This window comes from Impatiens glandulifera, chromosome 5, assembly GCF_907164915.1.
Source record: "Impatiens glandulifera chromosome 5, dImpGla2.1, whole genome shotgun sequence".
Lineage (NCBI taxonomy): Eukaryota > Viridiplantae > Streptophyta > Magnoliopsida > Ericales > Balsaminaceae > Impatiens > Impatiens glandulifera.
This window is the reverse complement of record NC_061866.1, coordinates 52,543,314-52,557,749: the sequence shown is the minus strand read 5'-3', so window position 1 is coordinate 52,557,749 and position 14,436 is coordinate 52,543,314. Positions and strand designations below refer to the sequence as shown.

At 33.5% G+C, this 14,436-nt stretch overlaps 1 protein-coding gene and 1 pseudogene across 1 annotated transcript; one reads left to right on the top strand and one right to left on the bottom strand.

The window, feature by feature from the left end:
• The first annotated feature begins 483 nt into the window (after positions 1-483).
• LOC124939686 lies at positions 484-12,802 on the top strand (annotated as a pseudogene).
• On the bottom strand, positions 4,789-7,262 carry LOC124939208 (G-type lectin S-receptor-like serine/threonine-protein kinase RKS1). The gene is made up of 6 exons (XM_047479711.1): positions 6,236-7,262; positions 6,024-6,158; positions 5,727-5,926; positions 5,438-5,648; positions 5,076-5,313; positions 4,789-4,995 (listed from the first exon to the last, which is right to left on the bottom strand). The coding sequence occupies exons 1-6, from the start codon at positions 7,140-7,142 to the stop codon at positions 4,806-4,808; spliced, it is 1,881 nt and encodes a 626-aa protein (XP_047335667.1). The 5' UTR covers positions 7,143-7,262; the 3' UTR covers positions 4,789-4,805.
• Positions 12,803-14,436: the final 1,634 nt, after the last annotated feature.

The following is a 14,436-nucleotide window of genomic DNA, read 5'->3' as shown; positions in this document are numbered from 1 at the left end:
TTTTCACTCGGAATTTTGGTAGAAATTTTTCTCGATGCCGTTTAATTGGTTTCATCGGCTTATTCTCTTTCCTCGTTCATTGTTATTAAATTAGAATGAGTCTGTCTTTGAAATTATTCTCAATGAATTGTGTGATTGACTAATTAGTTCCATTAGAGATAATCTTTGCCAATTTATATAATAATGTCTAGAACTTTAATTAGTTTATTTCATATTTTATATTATAAATTAATGTTCTATATAAAATTTAATTTAATTTATTGAGAAATAATTATTTGTAAAGAGTTTAATGTTAAATTTAACCAAAACAATTAGCTTTATTTTTGCTAGTTATCTTTCATATCAATTTAATGACTATATATATATATAAAAAAAGAATTGAGTCAACTATGGTAGTCAACCCCTGTACTGAATTCGTTTGTTTTTGAAAACATATTTATAAGACTATTATTCAGTCGCTCACTACTCAACTCTTCCGATCACCACAATGATAATGAGGCTCTGTATTTTGTTGCTTCTCTTTCTACTTCCCTGTATTATTAACTCCGATCAAGAAACCATTAGCTTCAACAACCCTCTCAAAGACGGCGACTTTCTCGTCTCCGGCGATGGTACCTTTGTCCTCGGATTCTTCAGCCCCGGCAAGTCCACTAACAGATACGTCGGTATTTGGTATAAAAACATCTCTGAACAAACCGTTATATGGGTAGCCAATCGAGACAACCCTCTTCCCGATTCCTCCGGTATTCTGTCTCTAGACACAACAAGAAACTTAATCCTCAACGCCGCATCAAACTTTTCCGGCCATATTTGGTCCACCAATGTCTCAACTTCAGGAGATCGGTTGTGCTATACTCAACTTATGGATTCGGGGAACTTGGTTTTGTTTCACGATGAGAAGATTGTATGGGAAAGCTTCCATCATCCAACTGATACCACGATTCCACACCTTAAGATCGGGGTAGACAAGAAGACGAATATGAACTGGTTCCTTACATCTTGGAAATCTCGTGACGACCCTGGAACAGGGGAGTTTATGTTCAAAATGGATCTCACAGAACTGCCGGAGATAATCTTGCAAAAGGGTGAGAAACGGCTGTGGAGAACAGGGCCGTGGATCGGCGGCCGATGGATCGGGATACCACAGATGATGAGGAAAAACTTTTTTTTAAATTCGATTTATGTGAACAACGAATATGAAACCTCTATCACGAATACGGTTAAAGATGGTTCATTAATCCTAGAAAGAATGGTTGTGAACGAATCAGGTGTCCTCCAGAGGATGACGTGGCACGAGTCAGACAATCATTGGTTCGTTTTTATGTCGTTTCCGACAGACCGGTGCGACAACTACGGCAGGTGTGGGTCGTATGGCTATTGCGACCCACAAATTACAGAGGACTTTGAGTGCACGTGCCTTCCTGGGTTCGAGCCGTTGGTGCCACGTGACTGGTTCTTAAGAGATGGTTCGGGTGGGTGCGTGAGAAAGAATGGGCTGGCGGCGTGTGATACAAACCGGGATTAGTTTTTTAAGTTAGTAAAAGCTAAATTGCCGGCGACTGGGGTGGCGCGTGTTGACCGGAGTATCGTCGGAGTTGATGCATGCGGAGAGGCTTGCCGGAAGAATTGCACGTGCACGGCGTATGCAAGTGGAGGGGAGGGTGAGGGAAGTGAATGCGTCACGTGGCATGGAGAATTGGTCGATATAAGAGTCTTTACAAATGGTGGCTGGGACCTCTATGTACGGGTCAATGAACTGGAATTAGGTCAGCAATTAATACCATTTTTAGTTACCATTTCAAATAATTTTTGTATTAATATTTGTTTGTTACTTTTTTTTCTTAAGCTAAATATTCCAACACACCAAGTTCATTTTGGGCCAAACATAAAATTATGGCATACATTGTGGCTTCGATATCGACAATACTAGTTATCATTATCCTCATTCTTTGCTCGTTTTTCGTCGTCAAAAGGAGAAAAGGTAAATTATGAAACCATATTTATTACTTCAAAGTATTTCACGATTCTAACTAACTATACCATACCATGCAGATCGAAAGAGAAACGAATGTTCTATAGTACTAGAAAACTCAATAAATGGTGGTGAAAGGACATTGCCATTTGATGAAAGGAAAATCAATGCGAATTTGCATTTGTTTGATTTAGATACTATTGTCAAAGCAACTGACAATTTCTCAACTTCAAACACACTTGGAGAAGGAGGGTTTGGTGTAGTTTATAAGGTTAATGTGAATTATATATAATTAGTTCATGATAGATTGTAACTTTTTGTTTTTGTTTTATAATAATATTGTCAATTTAATTTAATGCAGGGACAACTAAGTGATGAGAAAACAATTGCGGTTAAAAGATTGGCGACAAACTCAAACCAAGGAGTGGAGGAATTCAAGAATGAAGTTTTTGTAATTGCCAAACTCCAACACATAAATTTGGTAAAACTATTAGGATGTTGTGTTCAACAACACGAGAAGATGTTAATATATGAATACTTGCCAAATAAGGGTTTAGATTCTTTTATCTTCGGTATGTATTCTTTTGCTTTTATTCTTTGATGTCAAGTAATTTACAAATTTATGTAGAAAATAAGAGATTAATAGGTAACATATTGATGCAGACAAAGATAAAGGTTCCCTACTCAATTGGGAAAATCGCTTGAGAATCATTTTGGGAATTGCAAGGGGATTGATATATCTACACCACGATTCTCGATTGAAAATAATTCATAGAGACTTGAAGGCTAGTAATATTTTATTGGATGATGAATTGAATGCTAAAATCTCGGATTTTGGGATGGCTAGAATTTTTGGAAAAAACCAAATGGAAGCAAATACAAAGAGAATAGTCGGGACATAGTAAGTGTTTTATTCTTCACTTTTTATGGCTATATATACCAAAATAATGATAAGAATGTTTGTATTTTGCAGCGGTTATATGTCTCCGGAATATGCTATGAGAGGATTATTTTCAATCAAATCTGATGTCTTTAGCTTCGGTGTTATATTACTCGAGCTTATAAGTGGAAGAAAAAACAATAATTATCAGGAAAACAACACAATTAATTTGATTGGGCATGTAAGTGGTTATTTAATAAATGAATAATGATAACTTAACTTATGATTTAACTTGCTATTTAGACTTATAAATATTACTTGTTATTTTCAGATATGGAATTTGTGGAATAATGAGAAATCCCTTGAGATAATTGATCCATTGATGGGTGATTCATGCATTGAAGAAGAAGTTTTGAGATGCATCCATGTAGGGCTTCTTTGTGTGCAAGAACTTGCTATAGATAGACCGATTATGTCAGATGTTGCTTTCATGCTAGCTAACGAAATGACCTTGCCTTGTCCAAAACAACCCCCGTTTATCTTTAATGATCAAAACAAGGATACTTTGGATTTGTCGACAAGTGATGGAGCCGACTCCATTAATGGCCTATCGATCACTCAAATGAATGGTCGTTGAAGCTACAATGCAATCAAGATAACAAATTGGTCTAGAAGATGACCAAAAGTGAACAAACTATGTGTTGAGTTTATCCTATTCCAACTTTTTTTAGTACTAAAAAGACAAGGAGATGTTTTGATGTTCTTTTTTCTAAATTATGGATTGATGTTTTGATGTTAATTTGAAAATTTTCGAAGTTATCGTATCTAAATTAGCATTTACTCACATACTTGTCTTTTTTGGCTTACCCATTGAGAGAACTTTGATAAATTGTATCATGAAGGGTTGAAATTGTTTAAATAAGGTTCATGTCACATTTATGAAAAGACTCCTAAATTAAGGTCATAAACAATCTGAAAAACAAGTTAAATGATAGATTTTTGAAGCCTTGATATTTGTACAAAGAATCTCTAAAGATTTTAAAGAACTTATTTCCTCAGGCAACTTGTGGTTATAAGTGTACATATATAAGTGACAGAATTAGTAGTGTTTTATTTATGTTAGTTTCCTTAATTAGTAGAGGCCCACATCTCTAATACATGCCTCTAGTTTTTGTAAATCCTAAAGATTTAACATTTGATTCTTGAGCTTAAAACAACATTTTAAATACTCTAGAGTTGTGCTTGCAAAAACTCTACTGAGTTATATAAGATCGTAGTAATATTCTTCTCGGGATCGATGATCTCGAGAAAGCAAAGAAGCCAATGAGAGTAGATGTTTCAAGGTGCATGGCAATGGAGAATCCCTCGTTTGAGGATACAAATAGTATTTTTAACCTAAGAATTTGGACTTTTAAAATATAATTCAAATAACAACTTACACTCAAAATTACATGAAAACACGTATTATTGTATTTTTTCACTAACAAGGAGTTGTTTGTGAAATATAAGAAGAGGGTAAACTTTAAGACATAGTTTGTTCACCTATAAGCAACCTCCAAAGGAGTTCTTATCTTCATTGAAATCGACAGATAGTTTTAACGACCATTGATTTGAGTGAACGTTAAATCATTGAAGGAACTGGCTCCATTGTTTTTTGTTGAATCATAGGCACTCCTATTTCGATCATTGAAGATAATTGGTGGTCGTTCCGGATAAGACATCGGAGTTTTATTACATAACATGAAAGCAACATCCGACATAGTTGGTCTATATATTGCAAGTTCTTGCACACAAAGAAGTCCAATGTGAATGCATTTCAGAACTTCCTCTTCATGGCATGGATCACTCATCAATGGATCAATTATATCAGCAGATTTCTGTTTATTCCACAAGTTCCATATCTAAAAATAACAAATAAAGAAAATAAAATGTCAAAAATAGTAAAATAATTGATTAGTATAAGTTAAGTTTTTCAATTATTAAGTTATTACTTACATATCCAATCAAATTAATTGTGTTATCTTCATGATAACTATTGTTTTTTCTTCCAGTTATAAGCTCGAGTAGTATAACACCGAAACTGAAAACATCAGATTTGATTGAAAATAACCCTCTCATTGCATATTCGGGAGACATATAACCGCTGCAAATTACATATATTTTAAATTTACAAATATATATAAACACTCCATAATAGTACGAAGAAGAAAATTAAATACTTACTAGGTACCAACTATTCTTTTTGTATTTGCTTCCATTTGATTTCTTTCGAAAATTCTAGCCATTCCAAAATCTGAGATTTTAGGATTCATTCTATTATCCAATAAAATATTGCTTGCTTTCAAATCTCTATGGACAACTCTTAATCTAGAGTCTTGGTGAAGGTACATCAATCCCCTTGTAATTCCTAGAATGATTCCAAATCGTTTTTCCCATTTTAGTAGAGCACCCATATCCTTATCTGCAATGAAAAATGAAGATTTTAACTATAATATTTTTTAATAGTTTAAGGAATAAAACTTAAATTTGTATGATAAGTGTTTATTTAAAATCCGAGTAATAACATGAGTAAAAGCAAGACATACCGAAGATGAAAGAATCTAAACCCTTATTTGGCATGTATTCATATATTAACATTTTCTCGTGTTGTTGAACACAACATCCTAATAGTTTCACCAAATTGATATGTTGAAGCTTGGCAATTAAAAAAACCTCATTCTTAAATTCTTCCCCTCCTTGTTTAGAGTTTGTCGCCAATCTCTTAACGGCAATTATTTTCCCATTCCTTAGTTGTCCCTGCATCAATTAAGAACATTATTTATGAAAACAAAAGAAAACTAAACTTAATCATGAATGAATTATGTACACACAAACCTTATAAACTTTGCCAAAACCTCCTTCTCCAAGTGTATTTGAAATTGAGAAATTGCTAGTAGCTTTGACGATGGTATTGAAGTCAAACAAATGCAAATTTGTATTGATTTTACTCTCGTCAAATGTCACTATCCTTTCATCGCTGATCGACGAACAATTGGTAGGAGCAAAACAAGTTTCACACTCTTTTATCTTTCGCTCTGCATGCATGATAGTTAATTATAAATTTACTCATAAACTTTTTATTTTATATATAAATGAAATACATTGAAAATTAATATAAAATTCATAATTTACCTTTTCTCCTTTTTACGATGAACGACCAACAAAGCACGAACAAACTTATGACTAGTATTGTCGATATAGATATCGCAATGTATGTCACTCTTTTCCGTTTGGCTCGACTAGATCTTGGTCTATTGGAATATTTAGCTTTACCAAAAGGAAACAAATTGTTAACTTGAGAATCCAACTTGTTTTTTTTTTAAAAAAAATGATAAATTGCTGACCTAATTCAAGTTCATTGACCCTTACGTATAGGTCCCAGCCACCATTTGTAAAGACTCTTATATCAACCAATTCTCCATGCCACGTGACGCATGCACTTCCTTCACCCTCCCCTCCACTTGCATACGCCGTGCACGTGCAATTCTTCCGGCAAGCCTCTCCGCATGCATCAACTCCGACGATACTCCGGTCAACACGCGCCACCCCAGTCGCCGGCAATTTAGCTTTTACCAACTTAAAGAACCCATCCCGGTTTGTATCACACGCCGCCTGCCCTTTCTTTCTTAAACACCCATCCGAACCATCCCTTAAAAACCAGTCACGTGGAACCAACGGTTCAAACCCAGGAAGGCACGTGCACTCGAATTCCTCCTCTGTGAATTGAGGGTCACAATAGCCATACGACCCGCACTTGCCGTAGTTGTCGCACCGGTCTGTCGGGAACGACCTAAAAACGAACCACTGATTGTCTGACTCGTGCCACGTCATCCTCTGAAGAACACCTGATTCGTTCACAACCATTCTTTCTAGGATTAATGAACCATCTTTAATCGTATTCGTGACAGAGACTTCATATTGGTTGTTTACATAAATGGTGTCTAAAAAGAAGTTCATCCTCTTCATCATGGGTATTCCAATCCAACGTCCACCGATCCATGGACCGGTTCTCCACAGCCGTTTCTGACCCTTTTGTAAGATTACCTCCGGCAGTTCAGTGAGATCCATTTTCAGCATAAACTCCCCTGTTCCAGGGTCTTCACGAGATTTCCAAGATGTAAGGAACCAGTTCATATTCGTTTTCTTGTCTACCCCGATCTTGAGGTATGGAATTGTGGTATCAGTTGGATGATGGAAGCTTTCCCATACAATCTTCTCATCGTGAAACAAAACCAAGTTCCCCGAATCCATAAGTTGAGTATAGCACAACCGATCTCCTGAAGTTGAGACATTGGTGGACCAAATATGGTCGGAAAAGTTTGTTGCGGTGAGGATTAAGTTTCTTGTTGTGTCTAGAGACAGAATACCGGAGGAATCGGGAAGAGGGTTGTCTCGATTGGCTACCCATAAAACGGTTTGTTCAGGGATTTTATTATACCAAATTCCGACGTATCGGTTAGTGGACTTTCCGGGGCTGAAGAATCCTAGGGCATAGGTTCCATCGCCGGAGAGGATCACGTCGCCGTCGTCTATGAGAGGGTTGTTGAAGGTAATTGTGTCTTGATTAGAATTAATACAGTATAGTTTGTGGGGAAGTGTAAAGAGAAGGAACAAAATCAAGAACATCGTCATCTGATTAATTTGATTATTGTGGAAGAGTTGATAATGAGAGACTCGTAAGTGATGAATCATGTGTATTTAAGCTTATTTGTAATTATTAGATTTCTCTTGAATCTTTCAACATTATTAATTAGTTAGATGAATCATGATTTGAAGAAATGGTCAATTCGTCATGAATCTTCCAATATAATGAAATTTTCAACAATAAAGTTGAAATAGTACTTCATTGCTTATCAAGATTTATTATGAGATAAGATGTTTTGGTATAATAAAATTTCTTTTTTATTTTTAAGGCTATGTTTCTTTTTATTTTTGTTTTGAATTGGTCAAGCTCTTTTACCTTGGAAAATCATACAATTGTTTCGTGAAGAGTTAGTCGTACCCACAAATGATATAAATACTGCTGTTGCATTGGCACACTAAATTATGGTCAATACCAAATATATAAGTAGTTATTTCAAATTTACTCTGACAACTTTACGTAAGGAGAGTTTGTTTTTTTGGGTGGTGAAAAAGTTGACCATTACATTACTGTCACTACATAACCGTATATAACAACGACCATTAATGTCATTATCACATGAAGTGCATTGGATAGGTCTATGTTAGGATTTAGGTAAAACCGAAATAATTTGTTTTTGGGTAGCATTGTGATATGAAATTATATCAATATTTAGTTATGTATTTTTCAGAAAAATAGTAAAACGCGCAATCGTACACTCGTTTATTATTATTATTATTATTTTTAAACTTATCACAATTTTTATTAAGTTCACTCTAATTTTAATTTCTAAATAAATTTATAAAATATGTGAAGTTTTTCAACCAATATTTCGACTAGTTTCTCAAAAACAAATATTAAGAATGTCATAATAATGAATGATATGAATGGGTCGAACTGCTCTACTAATTTGTCATCTTGCTACCTCTTTCGACATTTCTTTTGCTGTTAAAAGTATTAGCGACAATTTTAAGCGTTCGGTAAATACCAATCATGTCTTCTTAAAAAATCTCAAACCAGTCAAACTAGCTTAACTAAATACACTAATGTTCAACAATATAGAACAAACGACATCATATTTACTCCATCTTTCTCTCTCACACACACACACACACATCAGCTCTCCGGTCACCAGTGATGAGGTTCTTGATTTTGGTGCTTCTCTTTCTACTTCCCTGTATTAATTCTGATCGAGACACCATTACCTTCAACAACCCTCTTAAAGACGGCGACTTCCTCGTCTCCGGCGACGGAACCTTTGCCCTCGGATTCTTCAGTCCCGGCGATTCCACTAACAGATACGTCGGAATTTGGTATAACAAAATCTCCGAACAAACCGTCGTGTGGGTAGCCAATAGAGACTCCCCTGTTCTTCATAATTCCTCCGGTATTCTCTCTATAGACAAAACAGGGAATTTATTCCTCTCCGCCGCAAACTTAACCAGCCCTGTTTGGTCAACCCATGTCTCAACAACCTCAGTGAAGAATCAGTTCCAGTTCCGCACTCAACTTTCTAATTCCGGGAACTTGGAATTGATCCACGATGATGAGACGGTTGTATGGCAAAGCTTCGATCAACCCACGAATACCTTTATTCCTGTCATGAAATTAGGGGTTGACAAGAGAACAAATATCAGCCGGTTTATTACATCTTGGAAATCTCCTGACGACCCAGGAACAGGAGAGTTTATCTTAAAAATGGATATCACAGAGTTACCTGAGATGATTTTCCAAAAGGGTTCGAATCGTTTGTGGAGAACAGGGCCGTGGATCGGCGGCGGTTGGGTCGGTATACCGCAGATGTCGACTAACAGTTTCTTTTTAAACACAAGTTTTGTGAACGACCAAAATGAAGTCTACCTTATGTATACGGTTAAGGATTCGATTCTGTCGAGAATGGTTGTGAATGAGTCAGGTGTTCTTCAAAGACTAGCTTGGCATGATGCCGACCGACAATGGTCGGCTTTCTGGACTTTTCCTGTCGACGAATGTGAGCTCTACGGCAAGTGCGGTGCGTATGGCTATTGTGACCCACGAATCACGGAGGAGTTCGAGTGCACGTGCCTTCCTGGGTTCGAACCGTTGGTGGCGCGTGACTGGTTCTTAAGAGATGGTTCGGGTGGGTGCGTGAGAAAGAATGGGACGGCGGCGTGTGATAAAGGTGATGGGTTTTTTAAGTTGGTAAAGGCGAAATTGCCGGCGACTGGGGTGGCGCGTGTTGACCGGAGTGTAGTCGGAGTTGAAGCATGTGAAGAGGTGTGCCGGAATAATTGCACGTGCACGGCGTATGCAAGTGGAGCGGCGGCGGCTGACGGCGGTGAATGCATTACGTGGCATGGTGATTTGGTTGACACGAGAGTGTTTATAAGTGGAGGATGGGACTTGTACGTACGCGTCAATGCTGTTGAATTAGGTGAGAAATTAAATATGCAAATTCAATTAATCATTTAATTCATTACATAAGGAGAAAAATATCATATTTATTTACTTAAATATACTTTAAAAAATATAATATTTATAAAGGATTAGATAACAAATTGGGATCAATTGCAAATTGAGACTTATTCTTTTTGAACCTCACTATTTGAGCCTCTTTATTGGAGACAAATTGCAATTTTGGACAACTTCTTTTGAACCTTAAAATTTGAGACTATTTATTGAGTGTCAATTGTGATTTTGGATCTATTCTTTCGAGTCTCATAATTTGAGGTTTCAAATGGTCAAGTTTGTATAAAATGAGGTTTTGCCCTAACAGATATGGACGCCCGTAAAAAAAAACGTATTATGTGGTTTATAGTTAACAAATTAATAGTGACACGTAAATTTAAATACCCTAAACCGGACTCAACTTCATTTCATCGCGAGTTAAGCTTGGGAGAGGGTAGTCGAGCGTCGCGAGGTGAAGGGTATTGAAGTCAAACTAGGGTAAAAATGATGAAGTTTAATTTGGGTTGTGATGGATATACTTTTTTTTCTTTTTTGTTTTTAATGAATTGACATTTATTAAAAAATAAGGTGGCATTTAGAATTATGTAAAGGTCAAGTAATATGTGTTTTTGAACGTAGGTTCGTCAGGACAAAATCCCATTTTGTACAAACTCGATAATTTGAAGTCCAAATTGTGAGATTTGTATGAAAAGGTCTCTAACTGTAATTAGTTCCTAATAAGGAGCTAAAGCCAAATTGCGAGCTTAAAAATAAGAGGTTCTAAATTGTAATTAACCCTAACAAATAGCCCTAATTTGTTATTTCGGCCCTTTATAAAATAAATATACATAATTCAACTAACAACTTTCATTTAAGTTGGACACATAATCTTACTTAGTAAATAAGTAAATTTGACACTCTTGGCCACCTTGGTAAGTAGTAACTAGTAAGTATAGATGATATTTCTCTCCATTTATATATTTGTAAACTCAAATAGATTATTTTTTTCTTTCTAGCCAAACTTTACAACTCACAAAGCTCGCCTAAAACCCACGGTAAAAAAGTGGTGTACATTGTTGCGTCTTCTATTTGTGGATTAGTAGTTATCGGTGTGCTCATACTTTGCTGGATTATGATTATTAAACGGAGAAGAGGTAAATGTAACTTCCTATTTTAATATTCAAGTATTTCATTTATAGTAAAAGAAAACTAATATTCAAGAGAATTAACAACAAAACAGATCGAGAAAGAAGGAGAACAGATGGTGACATATGTTTTACTAGTATCGGTAATGATTCGACAATAGTTGAAGGTTCTACAAAAAAAGAAAAGCCTTTTGACGAAGGAACAATTGATGCAAGTTTGAACTTGTTCGACTTCAATACAATTGTGAAAGCAACGGACAATTTCTCCATTTCCAATACACTTGGAGAAGGTGGATTTGGAGTAGTTTATAAGGTTTGTGTTCATTGATTGACTAATTGAGTTATAATACTTGAATTTTTTTTCTTAATAATCTAGTTAATTAATGCAGGGACAGTTGAGGAACGGGAAGACAATTGCGGTTAAGAGATTGGCAAAAAATTCAGATCAAGGTGTGGAGGAATTCAAGAACGAAGTATCTTTAATTGTCAAACTCCAACACATGAATTTGGTGACGCTATTAGGATGTTGTGTTCAACAACACGAGAAGATGCTAATATATGAATATTTGCCAAATAAGGGTTTGGATTCGTTCATCTTCGGTATGTTATACTTTACTCTAGTTAGCTACAAATATTTACAACTTAAACGCAAAAAATACATAAAACTAATACCTAAAAAAATCTATTGTAGATAAATTGAAAGGTTCCCAACTTGATTGGGGAAAGAGGTTTAGAATCATATTGGGAATTGCGAGAGGATTAATATACCTTCACCAAGACTCTCGATTGAGGATAATACATAGAGACTTGAAAGCGAGCAATATTTTATTGGACGATGAAATGAATCCCAAAATTTCGGATTTTGGGATGGCTAGAATATTTGGAAGGAACCAAATGGAAGCAAATACAAAAAGAGTAGTTGGAACTTAGTAAGTGTTTTGGAATATTTATTTTGAGTCTATATACTTCAAATCTAAAATTTAAAGTTTATTAAAATGTTTTGACATATATGTGATTTGCAGCGGTTATATGTCCCCTGAGTATGCAATGGGAGGACTATTCTCGACAAAATCTGATGTATTCAGCTTCGGTGTCCTATTACTTGAGGTTATAAGTGGGCGGAAAAACAGTAGTTACTACGAAGAAGAAACATTTAATTTGATCGGATATGTAAGTGGTCACAAAATAAATTAAACAGAGGGTGACAACTCAAATATTATACGATATTTAACCAAACCTTATTATTTTTCAGACGTGGAAGTTGTGGAAAGAGGAAAAATCTCTTGAAATAATTGACGAAGTTATGAAGGATTCATGCAATAATGAAGAAGCTTTGAGATGCGTTCATATTGGGCTTCTATGTGTACAAGAATTTCCTTCAGACAGGCCAACTATGTCCGAGGTTGCTTTCATGTTATGTAATGAAATGGCGATGTCGTGTCCTAAACAACCCGCATTTATCTTTAATGATCGAATTAGGAATGTTTTGGATTCTTCGGGAAGCACTGGAATCAACTCCAACAATAGCCTAACCATCACTCAGATGAACGCTCGCTGAATAATGGATGACAATTATAATTTATAAAGAAACAACCAATTTTACATTCTTCTTATGTTTCTACAAGCCCGTTATTGCAAGTGAAATAACATTTGTATCAATTAATCATCCAATATAGAATTATAAAATATACTTGTAATGAATTGTTATGATCTTCACAATTAAGTTGTTCATAGTAATACAAAATTAATGTTCATGGAGCTTAGTTAGATGAATTGGCTTAACTCATCCTTTGAATATCTTCAAGTTATGTTTGCTTCATTCTATGGCTATAGAATTGGTGTTATATTGCAGAATTGTTAGACGTGGAAATTTGTAATGTTTTGTTTGATAATATATTTATCAATTAATATAAAAAAAATAAATATTTATTTGAATTAAGTTAATTTATTTATTGATTGTGATCCAATAACTCAAATTTAATTTAGATTAAATTAAAAAAAACAATTTAATTCGATATGATATAAATGATATAACTTGGTAATATCGATAAAATTTATAAAAAATATTTTCAACCCTATAAATGAATTGAATTAAATAAGGTTAAATAGTCATTTTTGTATATTTGGAAGTTTGACCATACTGTAATCAATTTACCTAAAATTCAGATATTTTTTATTTGGTTTATTTATTCATTATTTTATTCTTAACTTCCATGGTTAAAATATATTTTCAATTTATTTAACACAAATTTTTATTTATTTAAAAAATTAGCATCCTATACTTCTTTTTATTCAACACTTAAAGACTTTATGTCTCATAATTAATTCTCATTGAAATAAAATGCTTCTGTGTGTTGTACTAAAAATATGCTAATAAAAAGGTTAGACAAATTGACTAAGAGACATATTAATTTACTTAATTTTTTTTTTTTTTTTTGTCTAAATTCCTTTTTAGATTAGAATGGTGCAATTTTAAATTAAATCATGTTTGAATTTTGTCATATTAAATTCGAATTATCAAAATTTTAATAATTTGAGATAGAACGTTCATTATTTTATTTTAAGGTATCATTTTTTTTTTTTATTAATTTATTATATTTTAAAATAAAAATTATATTTAGAAATGTTTAAAGTATTTATTTTTTAAAGTAAATATTATTTTAAAGATATGTTCTTTCTAATTTGTTAAAATTAGTTTGAATAATTAAAAATATTTGTAATTTAAAGAAAAATTTAAAAAATTTTGAATATAAATTGATTTTATATTTATTTTTAAAAGATTTCTACGATGTAACTTAATTTGTGTACGACATATAAATTTGAATGTTTTTGTATTTTAAATTAAGTATTTTTTGTTTTTGTATTTTAAATTAAGTATTTTAAATATAATAAGACATGTGTTTATTCTTTTCTTTTGTGTGAAAATTTTAAATTAGTACAAAGAACAAAGTTAGAGTCCTAATTCCATAGCAATTCAAACCAATAAATGTTGGAGTCTCATCTTATCGGATTCAAAGTAAATTTCATTTGATAAACACGACAAAAGTTTCGTGTCTCAAATAGGAAAAAAATACCATAATTTATTAGGTTATTTCTTTCTTATTGAAATTATTTAATTTTTAAAATTAAATATTTTTATTATGTAAAATGTATTATATATTTTTAAAAAAAGAATTCATTTAGTATATAATTATATTATAATTTTCAAATAATTTAATTTATCTATTTAAAAAATATATTTTAATAATTAATCATTAAACAATTTCAAACTAACCAAACCAATATTTTATTTTATTAAAATATAATTGCCTGTATAAGAGATTGATCATCAATACATAACTGTTTATTCATT

Bases quoted from the DNA above. Each gene is read 5' to 3' on its own strand.
- LOC124939208 (XM_047479711.1), bottom strand. From the start codon at position 7,142: ATGGATTCGGGGAACTTGGTTTTGTTTCACGATGAGAAGATTGTATGG. The intron at 6,159-6,235 runs GTCAGCAATTTA...CTTTTGGTAAAG, and splicing joins GGTCAATGAACTTGAATTAG to CTAAATATTCCAATAGACCA. The intron at 5,314-5,437 runs GTATGTCTTGCT...TTTTCATTGCAG, and splicing joins TTTAGATTCTTTCATCTTCG to ATAAGGATATGGGTGCTCTA.